General features: G+C 48.1%; 2 protein-coding genes across 2 annotated transcripts; one reads left to right on the top strand and one right to left on the bottom strand.

Annotated features, from left to right (window-relative positions):
- Positions 1–15,498: 15,498 nt before the first annotated feature.
- Positions 15,499–19,609, top strand: C1qtnf4 (C1q and TNF related 4). Its single transcript, XM_051184271.1, has 2 exons — positions 15,499–15,636; positions 18,600–19,609. The coding sequence occupies exon 2, from the start codon at positions 18,605–18,607 to the stop codon at positions 19,583–19,585; it is 981 nt and encodes a 326-aa protein (XP_051040228.1). The 5' UTR covers positions 15,499–15,636; positions 18,600–18,604; the 3' UTR covers positions 19,586–19,609.
- Positions 19,610–20,939: 1,330 nt separating this feature from the next.
- Fam180b (family with sequence similarity 180 member B) lies at positions 20,940–22,319 on the bottom strand. Its single transcript, XM_051183808.1, is given in 5 exon segments — positions 20,940–21,151; positions 21,154–21,261; positions 21,264–21,316; positions 21,468–21,587; positions 22,243–22,319. Coding segments are annotated over 5 exon segments (570 nt in total).
- Between the last annotated feature and the right edge of the window lie 1,116 nt (positions 22,320–23,435).

The raw sequence follows: 23,435 nt of genomic DNA, 5'->3' as shown, positions 1-23,435 counted from the left end.
ATTGCTTGGCCAGTAAGAGGAGCACTTTTTATGCTTGAATGGGTTCGGTTCTCAGCACCCACATAGCTTTTATAACTGTGACTCTAGTTCCAGGGGACTGACCCCTCTTCTGACCTCTAACACTAGACACACATGCTCTTACATGTACAAGAACTCTCATACTTGTTTTAAAAGGGGGCTGCAGGGTGGGGAGGGGGAAATGGATCACTGGTAAAGGTAATGGATTCTCTTCCGAATGACCTGGTTAGATTCCCAGCACCCACATGACAGTTCACAACCATCTATAACTTTAGTCCCAAGGAAACTGACACCCTCTTCTGGCTTCTTGAAGGTACTGCGTTCATATGGTGTACATGCAAGCAAAACATCTATAGGCACAAAATTTCTAAATAAAAAAGTAGTTGAGACAGGGCCTCATAATGAAAAAGTAGTTTGAGACAGAGCCTCATGTCTACTACATTGTCCTTGAACTCCATGTAGCAGAGAGAGTGACTTTGAACTGTGATCTTCCTCTCTACACCCAATTTCTGGAATTACAGGTGTTCAGTTGTGCCTGGCTGGACAGTGTGTGTGTATGTGCATGCTCACACACATGAGCTCATGCCAGTGCATGCAAATGGAGGTCTTGGGACAACCTGCAGGAATTGTTGTAGGCCCCAGCAATAAAACGCAGGTCGTCTGGCTTGACAACAGGCATCCTTGCTTACTGACCCATCTTACTGGCCCTGGAGACAAATGCTTTTCTAAAAAATGACGTGAGAACATTACCTTCCAGTTATGCCCACATGACAGATTCCCTCATCCACTTGTTGGCAGGAGAGGAATCTTAGGGGCTAAGATGTGTGTTAAGTCTTCACACACCAATCTAAACGGCCACTTTCAGTCATGTCTCATAAATGACAGGGCCCAAAATCACTTGTCCACAAAAAAAAAAAAAAAAAAAATTAAGTACATTTTAAGGAGTATTAGGAGTATTGTTTTTCCTCCACCGCTGGTCTTGTCCCGCTGCCGCACCAGCCCCAAATAACGCACAGAGACTCTGTATTTGATATAATGCTGTTGACCAGGTACTAGTTTCTTATTGGCTAGCTCTGTCTTAATTATTAACCCATTTCTATGAATTTCCACGTGGTCTTACCGGAGAGTGGGGGCCGGCGGTTCTGTTCTCTCCCTTCTCTCCATCCTGATACCTCCTTACTACTTCCCCTTTCCTCCTTGTCTCCTAGTCCCTCCTATCTTCCTTTCCTATTGGCCAACAGTACTTTATTCATTAGCCAGTATGAGAAACATATTTACAGAATGACATCTCCCATCAGTACATTTTTTATTAAAACATCTGTTCTGGAACCACCTTGCCACAATTCTAAAGAGTTCAGGCCTTGGGGATGCAGAGGACATGAGGTCTGTGATAAACATTCTTATCTTCCATGGTGTTTGCTGTCCACTAAGAGATACAAAGTGATAAGATCATGAAAATCTAGTAGGGAACATTGAGATGGCACATCATGTAAAGACATCCACTGCCAAGCATGAGTGGCAGTTTGAGTTCAATCTCTGGGACCACATGTGTGGCATGCCTTGTGCATGCCCCCCCCCAAAAAAAAGTCTTTTTGAGTGTTGGATAACCTGCAAGTGTTGGTAAAACAGTAAGGCTTAGAGCATCATAGAGGGTGCTCACTGAGCCCTGAAACAGTTTATCGATGGCAGGGTGGTAAAAGCACCATGGGGTCACCAAAAGGTACAATTCATTTCCAGATTGGCACTTCAGGAAGATGTGGTGGTACTGAATAGGTTTTTCAATTTTTAAATTGTGTGTGTGGCTGGAGGTGGGGAGAGAAGGTCACCCAAAGTCATGAATGTGTATGGAAGCAGGAGACAACCTGTAGGAGTCGCGGTTCTCCTCTTCCATTAAGTGGATACTAGCGGTCAGGCTTGGCAGCAAGTGTCTGAACACACTGAGCCATCTTACCAACCCTGAGATTTGTGTTTGTTTTTAGGGATGGGTGAGGGCACTGGGAAATGGGAGCAGTTTCTAGCTGTTACCAGCTGTGGAACTTGGGATAAATTATATTTCTTGTTGTTTGGTTTTGTGGGGCTGTTAATTGAATTCAGGGCTTGTGCATACCAGAGAAACACTCTACCACTCAACTATAAGTTGAAGCCTTCACCCTCTTGAATTCAGGCCTCACATCTCTAAAATGAGGAATGATGCGTATTAATTTAGTATATCGGCACATTAAATAATTGGGTGTGGCAGCTATTACTACCAGAAGGAGAAGGGATATTTACAGATATAACAGGGCAAAGTTATAGAATCCATAAAAAAAACTGAAGACCAGCTTCTCTAGCTGTCCTAACCTTTTTCCAGGCCACTGACCAAACAAGGGGACCAGAGTCCAGCATGTTCTAATATGCAGCAGACCCTTGTTGGATGAATGTCCCACTGTCCCCAACACGTATCTGCCTGGACATCTTGCAGAATCCCTATATTGAGTTCCACAGTAGCCTCTATTTACAAACTTTATTAAACATGCTATTAACACCCTACTTCCTGAGGCAGAAACCTTAGAGTCCTCTCTACCCTGTCCCTGTTTCAGAAAAGTCACCACTGGTTTCTCAGAAGTGCAGCCTCGGAGGCACCATCTCTGACCAGCTGTCACAGCAGCCATCTATCTTCCTGCCCAGGGAGAGCAGAAGGTGGAAGACAGCCCTCCAGCTAGCTGTGTGGTGTGACCAGGGCACAGGAGGCCCCTGCAACTTCACCTCTCCTGACCAAGAGAAACAGGCAGTATCTCTTTCTGACCCACAGCTCTCAAGACTTCTCGGTAACAACCTTTTATCTCTATACCCTGAACTGAAGCCCCACGGGCCCAATTCTGCGCCTCTGCTCTATGCTTGTCCCCTTTAGCAGCTGCTATCGGTGTTTGTTATCTTCCATTACAGCCTTTGTGCAGGAGGAGCCAGGCTTAGAGACAAGGCTATTTATAAATGGAAAGTGGGTGGAGAGTTCTGCACTCACAAATGTTTTAAACAGCCTAATTCCACCTCGCCTCCACTTTGAAATTCCTGTCCACCCCCTCATCTCCTACCTTCCCTCAAATCCTGTAAGTTCCTGTCCTCCCTTGGGTCAGAGCCACAAAGAAAAAAATTTAAATTTCACATCTATAGGCAACCACAGAATAAAACTATTGAAGGGCTGGAACTGGGTTGTGTTAGGACTTACGTAGGATGTGCAAGACCTGGGGTCCAATCCCTACACGCTGAGAAGAACATGGGAAAACAAAAAACATAAGAGGCTGGAGACATGGTTCAGTAGTCAAGAGTGTGTACTGTAGCCGGGCGGTGGGAGCACACACCTTTAATACCAGCACTCAGGAGGTAGAGGCAGGCAGATCTCCGTGAGTTCAAGGCCAGCCTGGTCTACAGAGTGAGTTCCAGGACTGCCAAGACTACACAGAGAAACCCTGTTGTTTCTCTCTGGGGACCACAGAAATGACTATGCTTCATCTTGACTTAAGGTCAGAGAGTTCAAAACTGTCCTTATTCTTCCAAGGTTAAAATCATAAAGGCCTAAAGGTCTAAGGCATGGCTACTGCAGGATGGTTGAACTTGGTCATGGATGTCTTATCTAAATAACAACAGACCCTCAAGGCCAGATAACGAGAAATTGATTACCAAATACTTGGAGAATTAAGGGAAGACAGTCTGTTTGTTTTTCATACATGATAGAGAAGTTTTTTGCCTTGATCCCCTTTTAGTTTGGGATATTTGAGAAAGCTGAAGAATAATTCTGTGTCCCTCTCCTCCTTAGTATCTTTACCTGCAACTTCTCAATCCACACTCCCCTTCTCAGGTACAAACTGGGCAAGCCGGCTGGATCCAACTGAAGCCCCACACTGATGATAGTGTGGGGAGAACCAGGCATGGAGTGAGGCATGGAAGCCATAGCTCTATGGGAGGGTATTTCAGACTGCTCAGCCACACTCCCAGGACCATATGGCAGTGGACTGTGACACTGCCACTGCTGTGGCCACTACAATCTCACCCAGTTACCCACTAAACTAGTGGTTCTCAATCTTCCTAGTGCTACAACCCTTTAATACAGTTCCTCATATTGCAGTAACCACCACCATCATAAAACTATTTCCATTGCTACTTCCTAAGTGTAAGTTTGCTACTGTTATGAATCGTAATGTAAATATCTATGTTTTCCAACGGTCTTAGGTGACCCTTCCCAAAGGGTTGTTCAACCCTGCCAGGGTCACAACCCACAAGCTGAGAACCACTGAGCTAAGTAGTTGACACACTTCATGTGAAACAGTGGCAGTTTCCCAAATCCTGCTCTGGCCACTGAAAGCTTCTCTCCTAAACTGATCATGAAAAGAGACACCTGGTGCTGTCAGTAAAATAGGAACCACAGCCAGGCTTGGCACCTAGCATCTCAGCACTTGGCAGGCAGAGGCAGAAGCCCTGCCACAAGAATGAGGCCAGCCTGGGCTGTGATGTGAAACCTTGTCTCAAAAGCCAGAAAAGGTGTGGGGGGAGGGGGACTAAATTAAGGAAGGGCATGTTGGGTAGAGACTGAATCCATGCTTAGATAATAAAATGAATTGAGGAAGTCAGAGAAAAGTAATTTCGAATTCAGACACTAGATGGCAAGTGTGGTCGGTACAAAAGGTACAAGAAGGTCTAAAGAAGAAATGAGGACATGCCATTTGTAGAAAGTACTTGTGTGGGAGAAAGCAGAACACCAAAGCAGCCAGCAAGTCCCCCAAAAGGGTCCAACAAACAACATCTAAAAGGTGTAAGGGATGGGAGGAAAGGTGAGTCTCAGAAGTCAAGGCCTGGAAAAGGCACAAACACATCACTGACTTGTGTTCTTCCTCAGAGGAAGGAGGCCAGGACAGAGCTCCTCTCGGGAATCAATCAGCAGATATCAGGGAAGGCAGGAGACTGAGCCCAGTGTTCCCATTGTCCCTGGGGATGGATGGCTAGGCTGGGAATAGGGAAGACAAACGTGATTTAAAGAAGGCACTGAACCCCTGCAAAGGAAGAAATAATAAGATAAACCCAAAGTTCCTAGCCATTCAAAATGAGCTGCAAAAGTAGGTTGCCAAAGAACCCTTGGGATCAACTCCAGGAAAAGGCCACAGTGGGTTGGGGGAGGATGCCCAACATTAGAGAAATAACAAAAACTGATTCTAGAGTTAGTTGATGGGTATGTCTTCGATGTATTTGTCCATCCCTAAATTTATTCTAGCATATAACATTAAGTTCTGAGTTTGAGAAAGCTTTAAAAATGTTTTGATGTCTTCACAAATAATACAATGAAAATAATCATACCAATGATAAGCTCTGTTCTTAAATAGTTCTGTTTCCAGTTAGACACTGATTGCTCATGCCTGACAGGGCAAGAAGCTCAGAGGTGACCCCACTTAGGGTTTTTGCCCACTTAACTACTGCATCCCTGATTGGTTAACCTACCAGTCCTTATATGGGGAGAAACCTTTTTTGTTTGGTAAGATCAGCAGCCATCGATGGTGCTATCTTTACCATATTTGCACATAGTGCCATTCTGGGAGAAAAACCTAATATCTGGGTGTCAGAATCAAGCTTTTAAAATAACTTAATCCAGTAGAAATTTGAAAAGAGGTTGTGATGATTTTAATAAGAATGGTCCCCATGTCAGGTGTGGTGGTGGTGCACTCCTTCAATCCCAGCATTCAGGAGGCAGAGGCAGAGGCAGGCCAGCCTGAACGACCAGCCTACAAAGCTAGTTCAAGAACAGCCAGGGCTACACAAAAAAACCCTGTCTCAAAAAAAAAAAAAAAAGCCCCCATAGGCACACTATTTGAAAGGATTAGAAGGATTAGTAGATGTGTAGTAGATGTGGCCTTGTTGGAGGAAGCGTGTCACTGAGGATGGGCTTTGAGGTTTTAAAAACCCATGCCAAGCCCAGAATCTCTCTCTCTCTCTCTCTCTCTCTCTCTCTCTCTCTCTCTCTCTCTCTCTCTCTCTCTCTGCCTTCAGATCAAGATGTAGCTCTCAGCTATGGCTCCAGGGCCATGCATGAATGCTGCCATGCCTGCCCCTGTCCCAAGACGATAGTAGATCCTCTGAAACTATAAGCAAGCCCTCAATTAAATGCTTTCTTTTATAAGAGCTGCCTTGGTCCTGGTGTGTCTCCACAGCAATAGAACAGTGACTAAGAACAGTAATGGAAAGACCTGCTTTTATATTTTTTAAATTCCATTTTCTCCTTCTGGGTCTATATTCCTGCCACAGCCCAAACATGGATGTAAAGGGCAAACTGTAGGAGTTGGTTCTCTCCTTTCATCATATGGGTCCTGGGAATCAAACTCAGATTGTAAGGGTTGACAGCAAGCACCTTTACATATTGTGTCTTTGTGTGTGTGTGTGTGTGTGTGTGTGTGTGTGTGTGTGTGTGTGTGTTGGAGGATGGGGAGGTTGCTTGCTTACTTTTTGAGATGCTGTCTTACTTCCTATCTCAAGTTCCTGGAACTTGCTATGTAGACCAGTCTAGCCCTCACAACCTTCTTGCCTCTTGCTAGAATGATAGGCATAAGCCACCATACCCAATCTTCTTTCCCCTTTAAGCAACAGTAAAATGTACCCATCAATTTTGAAATAATTTTTGGATATTTTATCATACTTCAAGGTCTTTCCTCACTCTGAAAAAAAAATAAGAAACAAGTTAAATTTCATTATTTTTTCTATATGTATGGGTGTTTTGTGTGCACTTGTCTTTGCAGAGCTTTCATGCAACTAATGGAGAAGGCTAGAAGATGGACTCTGATCCCCTGGAACTGGAGTTACAGAGGGTATGAGCCATGTGGCGACTTAGAAACCAAACCAAGTCCTCTGCAAGAGCAACCAGTGCTCCTAACTACTGAGCATCTTTCAAGCCCTGAAAAATTTCTGAAAAAAATTTTTGAAAACTAATTTGATTTCATGTTTTTTTTTGTGTTTGTTCTGAAACAGGGTTTCAATATGCAGCCCATGCTGGCCTTGAACTCATGATCCTGTTGTCTCACTGTCTTAAATGCTGTAATTATGAGTTAGGAGCCATCATACCCAGCATTTTTATTTCTTCTTCTGAGACAGAATTTCTTTGGGTAGCCCTGGCTATCCTGGAACTCACTCTGTAGACCAGGCTCCTATTCTTTTATTTACTTTTATTTCATGTGTCTGAGTGTTTTGTCTGTGCAAACAGTGTGCTTGAAGTACCTGTAGAAGTCAGAAGAAGGTATCTGGATCCTTTGGAACTGGAGTCACAGACAGATGTGAGCTGCTGTGTGGGTACTGGGAATTGAACCTGGGTCTTCTGCAAGAGCAGTGAATGCTCTTAACCAATGAACCATCTCTCCAGTGGCCACCCGTCCCCCACCAGCTCTTCACTTTGAAGTGAAAGCAATAACTACAGGAAATATAAAAACTTAGAGAAAATAGTTTGTTGGGAGAGATTTTAAAGTATTGGGAGGAAAAAGTGGTTATGAGTGAGCTTGATTCTGGCATTGCTTTGCAGGCCTCCTGTTTGTGGGAGTATTTCTTGCCTCCCACTCATGCTGAATCATCCACATATCGTCCGACACAGTCTTCACGAAGGCTAACTGGTGTTGGCATTGTGCCCTTGCATCTTTAGAACTGGGCCAAATGTCCTTCCTTTATATTACTTATTACATTTATTTATTTGCTGTGAGGGAGCCATGGCAGAGATGAGGCAGAGGGCTTCAAAACCAGAGTGTGGGAAAAGCATGCAAAGGCCATCATCCAAACAAACTCTGGCTCAACAAAGGGAAGCACTGTGAATTACTGCAGAGCTCTTGAATGTCATTCTACACACACACACACACACCACAGGCACACAAACATCTGTGCATACACACAGATACATCCCCAGCCCTATTCATTTTTCAAACACTCAATACAATAGTGACAGCCAGCACACATTAAGAACATATAACATGCCAGGCTCTGTGCTAAGAGCTTTAGAACCAAGTATATCTGTGAATGCTTGTCACAAGTCAGTGAGGCATGTACGTATTTTAGGGGAGTAGAGTTTAGGACAGGGTTCATATAGCCCAGGCTGGCTTCAAACTCAGTGTGTACCAAAGTCTGGCCTTCAACTCTTGATGCTCCTGCTTCTACTGCCCAACTACTGAAATTACAGTCTTAAGCCACTACACTTAAGATGGAAACAGAGTACACAATTAGCAGTGGAGCTGGTTCAAGTCAGAGAGCATCTGGATGGCAGCTACAGCTCTCCACCATGTTTCTTTTTTCAGTTGAGGCTGCAGGTGGTACTCTATTTTCTGCTCTGCCTGCTGTCCTCTGTAAGCAGTGAGCACCCTTAGCCACTGAGACATCTTCCCAGCCCCCTCAACCATGATTGTTTTTTGTTTCTCTGAGAGAGTTACATCCTGGTCCCTGGTGATTCTATCTCTATCGTTATGTGAATGAGTCCAGCACAGCCTTCACAACTGGATTTAGATGTCACCTCTTTCCTTTAGCTTCCTTTGGTCCCTCCACTTAGGGAATTCCTTTGCCCACTATTCACATTGCAGTTTCTCTGTGGTTTTTATTTGTGGCTGCTCTTTGAAAAGTGGAGGCTGTGGGGCGTGATGGCACACACCTAAAATCTCAGTACTCAAGAAGCCGAGGAAGGAGGTACTGCTAGCTAGGCTGAGTTCAAGCCCAGCCTGGAAAACCCAGCCTTCCCAGTTACATGCTGTCTGTGTCTTCTTTTGCCCCCTCCTCCTCATCCAGAGGTTATTAGGCTGGGTTGAGGATTGCATTTACATCTCAAGCTTTCCCCCCAACCATTTATGACTCCTCTGTCTGACACTGCCCCTGGCAGGTACTTTCCTCAGTAAATACAGAAAAGGCAATTTATCCCCTCCACTGCCCCTGTCAGAATCAGAATGCAAAGCCCCTGTCAGCAAAGGATGCTCCAGCCTGGGCGAGGTATCATCCTGAAGGCCTCTTCACCCATACTAGAGCCGGGCCAATCTGAATGGCAAAACTACTTGAGCAATTAAACAAAGTACCATATTTAAAAGAAACCCATAGGGGTTGAGGATGTAGCTTAGTGGAAAAGGACTTTGTCTAGCATGCATGAGATCACAGTTGGTCTTGTTGTTTGGTTTGGCTTTTCGACACAGGGTTTCTCTGTGTAACAGCCCTGCACATCCTGGAACTCACTTTGCAGACCAGGCTAGCCTTGAACATACAGAGATCTTGTCTGCCTCTGCCTCCCAAGTGCTAGGATTACATGAGAGTGTCACCAAGGCTGTGATCATGTTTTTTTTTTTTGTTTGTTTGTTTTTTTTTTGTTTTTTGGTTTCTTTTTTGGGTTTTTTTTTTAGATTTATTTATTTATTGTGTACAGTGTTCTGCCTGCATCTATCCCTGCAAGCCAGAAGAGGGCGCCAGATCTCATTACAGGTGATTGTGAGCCACCATGTGGTTGCTGGGAATTGAACACAGGACCTCTGGAAAAACAGCTAGTGTTCTTAATCACTGAGCCACCTCTCCAGTCCCAAAATCATGGGTTTTATCTTGAGTTAAATAAATAAATACATAAAGGCCTTAAGCTTGGAAGTGAAACTCAGTGACTTGCACATATTAGCAAATACTTTACTAGACCCTCAGCTCCCTGATTGCTTTTTAAAAATACATACATATTTATTTAGTGTGTGTGTGTGTGTGTGATCAGAAGACAACTATCAGTTGTCCCCTCTTCTACCATATGTGTCCCAGAGATCAAACTCAAGTCCTCAGCTTGGTGGCAAAGCCACCTTTTCCTGCTGAGCCATCTTGCTGGTCCGCAATGCTTACCCTATATTAAGCCAGAGCTTCACAGTCATTCTGCCACACAACTGTACCTTACCCCTGAATTCCTGGGGTACAGTAAAGAAGCAGCAATGGCCCCTTTCTGGGTGAAAGAGGGAAAAGTTTATTTCAAACTGTCAAGGCTGTCTTTTGGGAAAGCAGAGAGAAGTGATAGGAGACAACTCTTCAGAGTTGAGCTGGGGTGAGTGAGGGTGGTGGCTGAAATGAACAACGAGTGCTTGTGGGTAGGTCCTGAGGGAGCCTGGGAGCTGGCATGGACTAAGGGTATATGTTCATGGAAGAGCCATAAGTCCCTTTTGCTAGGGACAGGAGAATGACTCCTTTTGGAAAGTGGGAAGTAACTTCCCAAACCTCAGTGAATGTTGGCTTTTGTCTAACCACCACAATTTGGGAATGGGAATGTCTTTGGACCTGACAGTTCCATCTGTAAGTGGTTTCCTGCTTCCATCTAAACTTAATTTCTAAACAGCAATGCCACATTTTCATTTTGCATTGGATCCTGGGAATTATCTAGTTGATCCTAACTAGGGCTATAGGCCACAGCATCTATACAGGGCCTTTTCATGAGGCCTTGGCTGTCTTAGGATGGCATTTCAAGAGAGAACTATCCAGGCAAAAGCAGTCCTCCCTTTTATGACTTAATATAACGCCTTTGTATTGGGGACGACAATATCACTGTAGGAGCAAGGTGGAAAATGACGTTTGTCACATCCAATTAAGGGAGGTCACCTCCCACCACCCGAAGATGGGGTCCAGGGGTTCAGTTCTGCCATCTAGCAGTTGTTTGAGCCTTTGGCCCCATCTGGGAAAAGAGTCAAGGCAGAGGTGGGCACTCGACCTATGGAGCTGCTCCCAGGGTTCCTTGCTTCAGGTCACTTACCAGGTACCCAGAGGATGGTCACCCAATATGAGCCAGAGGACAGGAGCCTGACCGTTTGCTCCCCTGGAGGTCTGCGGTGTGCTAGGGAGGCAGAGACTCCTGACATCTGTCTCTCCTGCTGGCATCTCTGCTTGACTGACAATTCCTCCTCTTTCATTTTTCCCTGGGGCATCTTGTCATCTTTCTCATTAACTTCCCCTCAACTCCCAGCAAGGTCCCTAGACTCCTGAGCTTTGCTAATTCTCCTGTAATCCTTTGGCAAGCCAAGAAGCTAATTAGATTGTGAGCTTATGTTTTCGTGTTCTCATGCAACCATGGAGCCCCGCTTCTAGTCTCTCCTGTCACTTCCCTCTGGTCTTGCATAGTCCAAATTCATCTAGACACATCCACCATTTTCTCCTTGATGGGCTTTCTTCTCTCCTCTGTCCTTTATCTCTTTTCTTTTGTCTCTTTTCAATTGGCATGTGCAGCTCCCTCCCCAAGTTGCTGTCGTACCTCCTCCACACCCTTGCTCATATCACACTCTTACCTTTAACTAGGTCTGACCCTCTGACTACCCCATCTCCACCTCCACTCACCAAGTCAGAACCTTGTCATTGTGTAGAAATAGCTCCCTTCATGACACCTTTCCAGATGCCCTGCCACAGCACTTTGTGACTCTGTCCTGGCACTGAGCTCTTCTTGTCCATGCCCTACAGTCCCACCAAAGCAGTAAGTCATGACCCCTTTAGGAGTTGAATGACCCTTTCATAGGGGTCACCTAAGACTGTTGGAAAACACAGATATTCACATTGTGATTCACAACAGTAGCAAGATTACAGTTATGAAGTAGCAGTGAAAACAATTTTATGGTTGGGGGTCACCACAGCATAAGGAACTGTATTAAAGGGTTGCATCATTAGGAAGGTTGAGAACCACTGCACTAAAATGTTCTTTCCTTGAGGCAAGGTCTACGACGGCTTGCTCGTCTCAGCTGCTTCCTGGGTATTCACTTAGCATTGTGTTTAGAACACTTCACTGTCAAATTAATTGCTGTCCTTCGTGTCCACACTCCAAGAAGGAAAGAAAAGTAGGAGGACAAAAGGAGGGGGCCTTCCAGTTGTCCATTTAAAGTCAGTCCCTTTAAGAGCATTTTCTGGGAGCCAGTGCAGTGGCTCAGGGTAAGTACTCTTGAAACCAAGCCTGATGATGACCTGAGTTTGGTCCCTAAAATACACAAAATGGAAGGAAAGAGCCAACTCCTTCAAACTATACTGTCCTCCACATTTGCACTGGGGCACGCGTACACACACACACACACACACACACACACACACACTCCAGATGTAATGTAAAAAAAATAGAATAAACAAATAGATAAAAGCACTTTCTGAGTGCTGGGCATGGATTCACAAGCCTGTAATCCTAGCACCTGGGGAATGAAGGTAGGACAATCAGTTGTTCAAAGTCATCCTCAACTATGTGGAGAGTTGGAGGCTGATCTGGACTACACATGTTCTATATCACAGAGGTAAATGAGAAAACAAGTTGGGGAGGAAAGGGCTTATTTTGCCTACAGTTCCACATCACTGTTTATCACTGAAAGAACTCAGGGCAGGAACTCAAATAGAGCAGGAACCTAGAGGCAGGAGCTAATGCAGAGGCCATGGAAGGGTGCTGCTTACTGACCTGATCCCCATGGTTTGCTCAGCCTGATTTATTTATCTATCTATCTATCTATCTATCTATCTATCTATCTATCTATCTATTTATTTAGAGACAGGGTTTCTCTGTGTAGCTTTGTAGACCAGGCTAGCCTCTAGCTCATAGAGATCTGCCTGCCTCTGTCTTCAAGTGCTGGGATGAAAAGGGTGTGCCACCACCACCCAGCTTCAGCCTGCTTTCTTATAGAACCCAGGACCACCAGCCCAGAGTTGTCCCCACCCATAATGGGCAGTTCTCTCCAACATCAATCACTAATTATGAAAGAGCCCTATAAGCTTACTTGCAGCTGGATCTTGTGAGGACATTTTCTCAGTTGGGGTTCCCTCCTTTCCAAGGACTCTGGCTTGGTCAAGTTGACATAATTAGCCAGGGCACAAAGAGAGTAACTTTCTTTCTCCCACAAGGACATCTGCTTCCATCTTTCTGTCTGACTGTGTTTAGCTGCAAGAGAGACTGGTTTCACCACTTCCCCCAAGCAGGACAGTGTCTCCCCACTCCCACCCTGGTAAAAATAGAGTCCAAGGAAGACCAGAGTAAGGATAAGCTGCAGTCCTTTGTGAAACAATGGACTCTGGAGCCAGACCATGCATTAAGATTAGTTTAGAGCTATCTGCTTTTGTGGGTGGTAAGAAAAATAAATGGGATAATCATTGTGAAAGCACTTAACACAATTCCAAGCACACACTTACCAACAGTGTCTCAGTCTTGTTCTTCTGAAGGCAGACCCTGAGATAAAAATATTGGATATAAGCTGAGCAGTGATGGTGCACACCTTTAATCCCAGCACTCGGGACCCAGAGGCAGGGGGATCTCTGTGAGCTCCAGGTCTACACCAAAAGTTCTAGGGCAGCCAGAACTACATAGAGAAAACCTGTCTCAGAAAAATACAAAGAAAAAATAAAAAAATTTGGGTTTGAAGGCCAGAGAGGTGGCCCAGAGGTTAAGAGCACTTGCAAAGTTCAGTTCCCAACATCCACTCTAGGCAGCTCACAACCACCTGTAATTTCAGCTGCAGTGGGTCCAATACCCTCTCACACACACACACACACACACACACACACACACACACACACACACTGGGGTGGGGAGAGACAGAGGGGGGAGAATTTGGGTTTGAATAGGTACTTGGGAGGGAATGTCAGGAAATAAGGTGGGCCTAGAAAGTGAAGAAGGAAAGGGAAGCATGCCCATGTCACTGAGCTGTCACTAAAGAGTTATTTAATTCTGCTAGAACACATCTTGGAACTGGGTCCCACTGAGGAGGCTGCCACAGAGCAACAGGGAAGCTGGTATTCACTCCCAGTCCCTGCCTCTCATTAGTTGAAGTCAGATCTCCATCGCTTCTGGCCTTAACTCAAGTGCACAACCAAGAATTCTCTAGAAGAGAGATGCAAATGGGAGTTAGGGCCAAAAACTGTCTGCAGGTAATATCCGGGCAGCGGCGGCAGGGGGGGTGCTATGGATGAGAAGGTGCTGGAGTGGGGCCAGAGCACTGCCAGCATCTGCTGTGCAAACCTGTGTGATTCACAGGGAGGAGCAAGCGAGGACTACAACCTAGCCTGGGCTCTTTTCTCTGGGCCCTCTTGCCATCTATTCCTAACTTCCTATCTGGTATCTATGGTCCTCCACTCTTGACTGCCCCACACCCACCCTCTCCTGACATTATTTTCCCCCTTCCCAAGCCTCTGAAGCAACCCCTATTGCCATGCTATGCACCCATCTCCATCCCCACCCTAACTTCTCTGGTTCAGTATCACATGTCTTCCAGCCCCAGGCAGCTGGCATTTACTTGTCCTGACTTCTCTGCTCTCCTACCTTCCACCACTGGAATCACACTCATAAGGGCTGCCCTACTCCCCTGATTGAGGGATCCAATGTCAAGTGCTACAGCTGTCACAGCATGGTTCCTGGCCTTGCCCAACTTCCCTGTGCATGCCTGCATGGCTCACCAAACCTTTAGGCTATCAAACATGTGCCCTCCCCATTGGCATGGCCCTCCCCCTGTCCAAGGAGAAGGAGACATCTATGATCTGACAAGGGCTAGGCAAGCTTGCCTCATGTCAACTTGAACCCATGCCTCTGCCCAAAAGGCTTCCAGCCTTTCCTTTTAATCCAGGGAGATATCCATTCATCCATCTTACCCAACACCCTGGAGGAACTTGAAGCCAACTCCATCACTTCCAACACCTTCATTGGCAATGGCTTGTACTCCAATAACTGGGGTCAGGTAAGTTTGGAGAGTTCCAGAAGGAAAGATCCTGAGGGCAAGGAGCTATATAAAGAGCCTGTGAGTGTGAGAGGGCCAGATGCTGGTTCAGTCTTGAAGACTTGCTGGACTCCTGCTACCTAAGCCCAGCTCCACAGGCCATGACGCATACAGGAACCTTCTATGGCCCTTCTCAACACTTGCCAGAAAATAAATAAATAAATAAGTTCAGCCCACTGCAAGAACCCTGCTCTTTCTTTGTCCTTCCCAGAGGGACTCCAGCGGGTGTGATGATGTCTGCGCTTTGTCTTTCTCCAGCATTACTAACTCACGTGCACGGGAGCATTTTCAGATTGAGAAGTGAGGAAGGACTCGGTCTTTACTAAGGACAGTGACCCATTCAATTATCCTTCTCTTCCCTCAGACCTTCCTCAAGGCCACTCAGTCTGGACATCTGTCTCACACAAAACCTCACCTCCTACTGTCCTTGAAGCCCAGTCCGGGTCTCCCCACACAAGCTGGAAAGCCGGGTCTATAGGATGCCCTGAGCTATCCCTACTGTGGCCTCTGAGCAGCGGCCTCGGTTTCCCCATATGCTAACTTGGATCAATGACGCCTGCTGTCTGTACCCTGAAGATAAAGCTCTTGGTCCGGAGTGAGGAAGGGTCCCGCGCTCGGCGCAGGCTCGGTGCGGTGCCCCAGGCCCCGCTGCTCGGCGCCCCTCCCTCGTCCTCCGCTCTCCCCTCCGCCTCCCCTGCTCCCCGCCCCTGCGCTTCTCCGCTTCAGCTTCTGCTGTCCTTCCCACTCGCTCACGCCTCCCTGTACCGGGGTCCCCACTCGCTGCTGCCCGTGCCCCCTGCCACCCCCGCAGGCCCGACCAAGCCGCAGCGCGTGTGACCAGTGCGCAGCCCTGCGTCCTCGTGGAGCCGGATCGCCGGCTCCGACCGAAGCCGACCCGCCCGCCGCCAGCCAGGTGAGGGCAGCCGGGAGGAGGCGGGGGCGCAGGCTTCTCTTCTATGCGAGCGGGGGCGGTGGGAGGCGCGAGAGACCCGGTCCTTTTTCCCTGGAAAGGAGGACCAGGGCGCATTTCCATGAAAGAGGCTCAAGGGCTTTTATTCCGAAGGGAGGGGTGGAGGGCAGGTCTCAAGGAAAAGGGCTTGGGGGACACCCTTTTCTGGGGCATTTTTCCCCCACGAGAAAGGATTAATTGGCTACTTCTGTAAAAGTGGGGCTCACCTTCTTGAAAGGATGCTGGACTTTCAAGGAAGACAGAAGGGGGATTCTGGTGAGGTTTGAGAACGGGTTTAACTGGGGCGCCGGGAGCAAGGCGCTGGGGGCTTGAAGATGCCCTCAGCCTGACATCGCTGCATCTTCTCCATTGATTCCCGGCGCTGGGTCTACCCAGCTCTCTGTCCCAGTTTTTCTCTTTGAAGACGACTATTTTGAGCTTTACCTGGACAGGGCTTTGTGCAGCCATATCCTCCCAGGAGCTCCGACACTCACCTGACACCTTCCCATCCCCCTCTGACCTGCTGGGGAAAGGGGTTATTAAGGGATGGGATCCAGGGTTCAGGGACATGTGTAGTAGAGTATGAAAGGGGAGCAGTGTATTGGCCCCACAGGAAGACCCTTTGGCACTGATGGGTGTACTAGACTTGGAGGGAGGTGGCAAAGGATACGGTGGGTAGGAGTTTCTAGAGCTTGCTAGGAAAGCTGCAGGGCAGGGGGAGTGCTCCCACCTCCCAGGAGACAAAATGACAGAGGGTTTTGCTTGCCTTTGTTTTCTCCTTCACTCTCGATTCCAGCACTCATTCCTTGTCTGTTCTGTTTTTGCAAAAGGGGTCAGAGGCGGGGAAACAGATCGGCTGTAGAGATAGATGCCTTTGTGTGAGAGGGAAAGCTAGTAGAAAAGAACACTGAATCTGAAATTTAAAAACCCTTTGTTTAAGGCTTAGTGTTCCGTGGATGACCTTGAACCAAAACATGTGTCCCTTGTTTAAGCACTAACTTTCTCAACCATAAAATGGGAGTGGGCTTATCTATACTTCTAAAATAGCTCTGTAAAAAGGAATAGACTAGGCATCTGGCAGGTATAGTTTTCGCTACTACAGATAGGCCCCTTCTCTCCTCCATGTCCTCAACCAAGTAACCCATGGGACATCTCTGAGAATCAGAAAAACATTCCTCTGGAAGGAGGCAGTGGTCAGCTGGACTTGAGGTCTTTATTGTGAAAATTAAAGGGCAGTGCATTTTACTCCAGCAGCTAGGCAAGTGGAATGCAGGCTAGATTCCAGTCCTCAGGTGAACAGCCAGGAGTGAGACACAGCTGTGGAGCTGCACCAGGCAGCTTTTCTCAGCAGGCCCCTGGCATCTGTAAGAGACACAAGGCTACACACACTCCCAGGGTACTTCCCAGAAAAGCTCATGTCCCAAGCTGTCTCCAGCCTCTCTCCACTTTGGAGTCTTTTGTGTTCAAGCTTCAAAGTCTCAGCCCTACTTCAGAACACGATGGAACTCCATCAGCATGACTCCAAGAACTGGGTAACGCCTTAAGCATGCATTTACTGAGGCTCTGACCCCTTATGTCAAGAACTTGATCAGATCACTGTTCCCAGGGGTAAGAACAGAAGCGTATTGATGTCCCTATACAGACCTTGTTCACAGCTGCTGTCTGGGTAGGTTACCACAAGCTTGTGTGAGGCCCTCCATCATGGATGAAGCCTTACTCAGAGTTAAAAAAAAAAAAAAAAGTCTACAGTGACTGGGGTGTGACTCAGTGTCAAGAGTGCTTGTGGTTAATTCCCCAAGACTAGTGTTCAGATCTAAGTCTATCTACTCCATTCCACCACCACCACCACCACCACCACCACCACCACCACCACCAATGAAGTTGATGACATCACCATCTTGCCAAAGCCCTGCCAGAATTTTATTTTGTTCTCCCTATCCTTAGCAGCTGTGGCTTGCTCCTTCCCATGGGAGCTAGCCTCCAAGCACAAAGGCACAGAGGAAGTTATTATAGCATTTAAAAATTAACACAAAATTATGTATATGGGTGCTTTGCTTGCATGTATGTCTGTATAACACTGTGTGCCTGCTGCTTATAAGGCCAGAAGAGGTATCCGATCTAGAATTATAGATGGCTGTGAGTTGCCTTGTGGTGCTGGGAAATTAACTGCTGAGCCATCTCCCTGTCCCTTGTTACTTCATTGTTTTCATAGGGAAGACACTAGTGCAAAGCCTGGCCAGACTCCTCAGTGCAGGAAGGGCCCCAGGGGAGTCCAGAGATCCTGAGGAATTCTGGACTAGGTCAGAGGCCAGGAAAAGGACTAGAGAGCAGCTCTCTCCATTCATTCCCAGATAAGACTTAGGACGCTGTCATGGCAGAAACTCATACAAGGAGCCAGTGTTTATTGTGAAGGGCAGGCCAAGGACCAGAGAAAAAGTACAGGAAAATGCATAGGAGTGCTGACTGTTGGAAACAGACCTCCTTAACACCCAGAGGAGGAGAGGTGAGGATCAAGAACAGGGCTGTAGGCCTCATTAACCTGAGCATTTCAACATGTTTGTGGCATGTGTACCAGATCTTATTTGCAAAAAGGATTCTCATGCTTAAAAACAAAAGTTTGGAGAAGTACTGACCACCTAATCTAGCGGTTCTGAAAATGTGAACTCTAGATCAGCTATCACACTACTAAGGATACTATTAGACATGCACACTCTCAGGCCACATCCCAGACATATGGAATAAATTCGACGAGGGGAACAAGTGTGGGTGCTGTAATAAGCCCTCCAGGTAACACTAGGTGAGACATACTGCTCTAGTGAAGGAGAACACAGTCATGGGTTAAGAGCAAGGCTAGGAAGAGAAATTACAGGTGGAGGCAGCCGCTGTCCAACCCTCCTCCCCTGCCTGGGTCTTCTCTCCCCTCCCAGGTGCCATGCTGCTGCTCTTGCTGGGTTTGCTAAGCCCGGTGGCCTGCTGGGCACTGGGCCCAGTTGGCCCTGGCTCTTCAGAACTGCGGTCAGCCTTCTCGGCGGCTCGCACCACCCCGCTGGAGGGCACGTCGGAAATGGCGGTGACCTTCGACAAGGTGTACGTGAACATCGGGGGCGACTTCGACGCGGCCACGGGGCGGTTCCGCTGCCGCGTGCCCGGAGCCTACTTCTTCTCCTTCACGGCCGGCAAAGCCCCGCACAAGAGCCTGTCGGTGATGCTGGTGCGCAACCGCGACGAGGTGCAGGCGCTGGCCTTCGACGAGCAGCGGCGGCCGGGCGCGCGGCGCGCTGCCAGCCAGAGCGCCATGCTGCAGCTCGACTACGGCGACACGGTGTGGCTGCGGCTGCACGGCGCTCCGCAATACGCGCTGGGAGCACCCGGCGCCACCTTCAGCGGCTACCTGGTGTACGCTGACGCCGACGCCGATGCGCCTGCGCGCGGAGCCGCGCCCCCGGAGCCGCGCTCGGCCTTCTCAGCGGCGCGCACGCGCAGTCTGGTGGGCTCGGATGCTGGCCCGGGCCCGCGCCACCGGCCGCTGGCCTTCGACACCGAGCTGGTCAACATAGGTGGTGACTTCGACGCGGCGGCCGGCGTGTTCCGCTGCCGCCTGCCTGGCGCCTATTTCTTCTCCTTCACGCTGGGCAAGCTCCCGCGCAAGACGCTGTCTGTGAAGCTGATGAAGAACCGCGACGAGGTGCAGGCCATGATTTACGACGACGGCGCCTCGAGGCGCCGCGAGATGCAGAGCCAGAGCGTGATGCTGGCGCTGCGGCGCGGCGATGCCGTCTGGCTGCTCAGCCACGACCACGATGGCTATGGCGCCTACAGCAACCACGGCAAGTACATCACCTTCTCAGGCTTCCTGGTGTACCCCGATCTCGCCGCCGCCAGCCCGCCAGCCCTCAAGCCCCCCGAGCTCTGAGCCTCTGCTCGGAGGAACTCCGGAGGCCGTGGGGCGTGCATGCCTAGCCGGGACCACGACCCGAATGCCCCATCGGCCTGAGCGCCTGGACTCTGCCAATAAAGTGGGCCTGCCCTGTGTCTTGACTGTGATGCCTTTGCCTCTCCTCCTCCCCAGGACGGGACAGGACCACCCTGACTAGGACAACACATAGGGCCTAGATGGGGTCAGGCCTTGTGAGAGTGAGATGATTTTGAAGCATGTTCTCCTAAATTCAAGCAGGCCTCACTTTCATGTCTGTGTCCAGTACCTCTCTCCATCTGACTTCTCACCAACAACATTCTTCTTGAGGCCCAAATTATGCCTTTCTGTGACAGGGAACATCCTCCTCCCACTCTAACCCACTAGGAACACAGGATTCAAGGAACAGCATGTTTCTCCTTTCAGTAGGGCATGGTACTGGGACAAGGGCTGATACCTGGTTGCCCTGCCTCCTGCCCTCCCAGAATGGGCTGATTTGCTCAGAACACGGTTTAGAGTAGTTTTAGACACAAAAATGAGACAGGGTCTGGGAGAACAGCTCGGAGCTACGCAGAGTCAGGGCAACACACACCTTATACTGCCTGAGCTGGTCTCTCTGCGAGGGTCTTCTCCCAGCTTTATTCTAAGATGTCACAAGTGAGGGTTGAGATGAAACAAGAGGTAACGTCCCTCCCCTTTCCCCTTTACTCCTCTTGTAAATAGAGCCACTCAAGTCCAATCTATGCTCCCAGTCCACATGGGGACTTCGAAGTTTCAGAGCTACAGAGTCTTGGTTGGCTTTGAAATGAGTATATTAAGACTGGGTGAAGGCCTGTGCGGTGGTGGCTCACATCCAAATCCCAGCACTCGGGAGGCAGAGGCAAGTGGATCTCTATGAGTTCGAGGCCAGCCTGGTCTACAGACAAAGTTCCAGGACAGACTCCAAAGCTACACAGAGAAACCCTGTCTCAAACCCCTCTCCCCCAACAAGACGACTGGGTGACAAATATATGGGATTTCTGTATTTTATAGGACTGCCAGCATAGGAGTTAGAGGACCTGGCATGAATTACTTTGGGTCTGCTTTTCTTTCAGCATGTATTAAACACACTTTTCAACCCTGATCTCTGGACATACATGCATGTAACCACTGCCTGCCAGTCTTGCCCTTAGCATTGTGCTTATTGCCTGAACCCAGGCCTTAGCTGGGTATATGGAACAAGACAGAATAGGTATAAGCATGGGTAGTCAGGAACCAGAAACCAAGATAGGCTAGAGATCTGAATAGGAAGAACCAGGAGAGACAGATGGATTCCCTGCACATAGTAGGGAAAGGATGATGAGAAGGGGAAATGTCAAGTGAAAGGGAAGGGTTCGAGGCAAGAGTCAAGGATGGAGGCCCAGGATTCCAGTGAAGAGGGCTGGCCCTGGAGACAGAAACTCTTGCACGGGTGCCAAAGTGTTTTCTGTGCCAGGAGAGCAAAGACCTGGGCCCAACGACCCCTCTCCTCAGCCTCACTAGCCTTGTGGAGCTGGTAGACACACAACAGATCTATAAGAATCAGGAGCTAAAAGTCCAAAGAGGAAGCCCTTTCTGAAGATCCTAGAGTTGTAGCCATTGCTTAGCTCCCTCCAAATCACTGGGCATGTGGTGCTGCAGAAAGAGCCCGAGTGAAGGCTTGGATGTATGGATCCTGGTTTCTCATCTTGGATGTAAGCTATCCGATGATGCCTAGTTCAAGCACAGCCCAGAGCAACTACAAGGGGAGTTGTTTTAGGGGTGGGTTGTCCTTAGGGATCAGATATGGGGAGAAAGACCGAGCAAGGAGTTGGGGAGGCTATAAGGTAGTTAGGACCCATCCTGGTTGCTCCCCACCACAGACAGATCTATCCTTAGCTCCCTTCCAAACCCTGAACTTAGGGTGTCAGGCATCACTTCTGGGTCCTCTGGCTCCTGTAGGCCACCTCCCATGACAGTGCTGTCCATGGACTGCCCTGAGGCAGTAGAGAGGAATCAGATCCCTGCTGTCCTTCACTCTGAACATCGAGCCTCTCAGAAATCTTTCCTGTTGCTCAGGAGGCATGAAAAGTGCCTGGATGGGCTGGAGAGATGGCTCAGTGGTTAGGAGCACCATCTGCTCTTTCAGAAGACCCAGGTTCAATTCCCAGCACACACATGGCAGCTCAAAACTGTCTGCAACTCTAATTCCAGGGTATCCAACACCATCACACAGATATACATGCAAATGCACATAAAATAAAAATAAATTTGTAAAAAAAGAAAGAAAAGTGCCTGGATGCCATCTCCTGTCCCCTTCCCTATTCCAAATGCGTGTGTATGTATGTATGTATGTATGTATTCTGATAGTTACCTTCCCAAGCATGGCTCTTATCCCAGTGTATACCAAGTCTGACTCCCCTCTTGGCAAAAACCTAACTTGACTCTTGTAACTTGCAGTGCCCTGGCAGAGTTCCCAAACAATGGTAAGCACTAAAATTAAGCTGCATACGTTTTCTATACCATCACCCACTATAGCACTCATCAGGCCCACAGTTCTTCCTCTGCCATGTGAGGCTCAAAGAGCCAAGTGTACCTACTGGTGGCCACAGCCTTTTCTTGGTTCTTAGCCACCCACCCTGAAGCCCTTGTACCTGCATCATTCTGAACTGGTCACCCAAGGAAGTAGACTAATGGCTACCACTAGACAAAAGCAGGGACTGTAGGTCCCAGCCATGTCTTCTGACTCTACTTCCTCCTGCCATAGCTTCAACTTCCCAATACAGGCTGCTACTGCATTCCTTTATGCGTCAGTCTTCAATGCTGAGTAGGGAGGGACTGGCTATGGCCTCATTCACTTTCTGGAGGCTATTTTCACCCCTCAGAGATGGGGACTCTTCAGTTTTGGCAGTAGCAGCATATTTGTTCTTGCTCAGATGGGTGGGCTGTTTAGTTAAGAGACCCGTTTGACCCCCCCTAAGGGATACATATCAAGCAGCAATGTTCTTACTGTCTGTTCTCACATTGAAAGCATCTTGCTAGAGGCCAGCTGGGACACTCAATCCAACCTGACACCCAATCCAGCCCAGCCTCCTGGGCTCCTGAGAAGCCAAAATCATAAGTTGCAAGTCCAGTTCTCCAACTGCATAGCAGATAGACCAGTGCCCATGGAAGGCACTCAACACAAAGCCAACCAACCCTAGAACAGCTGGGGGAAGGGGTGTTGTCTTGGAAAGCAGACAGATGAACCAGTAGCTCCTGAGTACATTTTTACCCGAGCTCTGATAACTCTACTTACAAACAACTTTCTAGTTTTAGGCCAGAAACTGGCAAGACTCCTTTAAGAGTTAAGTGGCTCTTACAATTGGCTCATAGAACCCTGTGGATGTTTGGGTGGGATGAAAGTAGATTAGGGTTTTCCTGGCCCTACCTAGGCCCCTGAATCTATCAAGTGCTTCCACACAGTCCGCTGAGATAAGGACTTTCTTCAGCAGTTTCAAGGCTCTCCAGTAGTCACTGAAGATCATGCCACACCTATTCTAAACCCTAAGACTGTAAAAACTGATTACAGCTCCAGAGCCCTCTAGAAACACATGGAGGCCTACAGATCACAATGTCTACAACTGTAGCATTCGGTCTCATTAAATAGATTGGGCAGGGAACACCTCCACCTCCTGTACCCTCCCTCTCCTGAGTCAGTGCCATTTCTACCCATTATAGCACATGAGGGACAGAGGGAGTGGGTCAGTAGAAAGAGCACTTGCTGCCAAGCCTAAAGAGCTTGAGTTCAATCCCTAGAACTCACATGGTGGGACAGAACCACGTCTGTAAATCATCCTCTGACCTCCACATG

Source organism: Phodopus roborovskii, unplaced genomic scaffold (genome assembly GCF_943737965.1).
Source record: "Phodopus roborovskii unplaced genomic scaffold, PHOROB, whole genome shotgun sequence".
In the NCBI taxonomy this organism is placed as follows: Eukaryota; Metazoa; Chordata; class Mammalia; order Rodentia; family Cricetidae; genus Phodopus; species Phodopus roborovskii.
This window is presented reverse-complemented; position numbering and strand designations above follow the sequence as displayed.

Excerpts from the sequence above, each read along its gene's own strand:
- C1qtnf4 (XM_051184271.1), top strand. The coding sequence starts at position 18,605 with ATGCTGCTGCTCTTGCTGGGTTTGCTAAGCCCGGTGGCCTGCTGGGCA.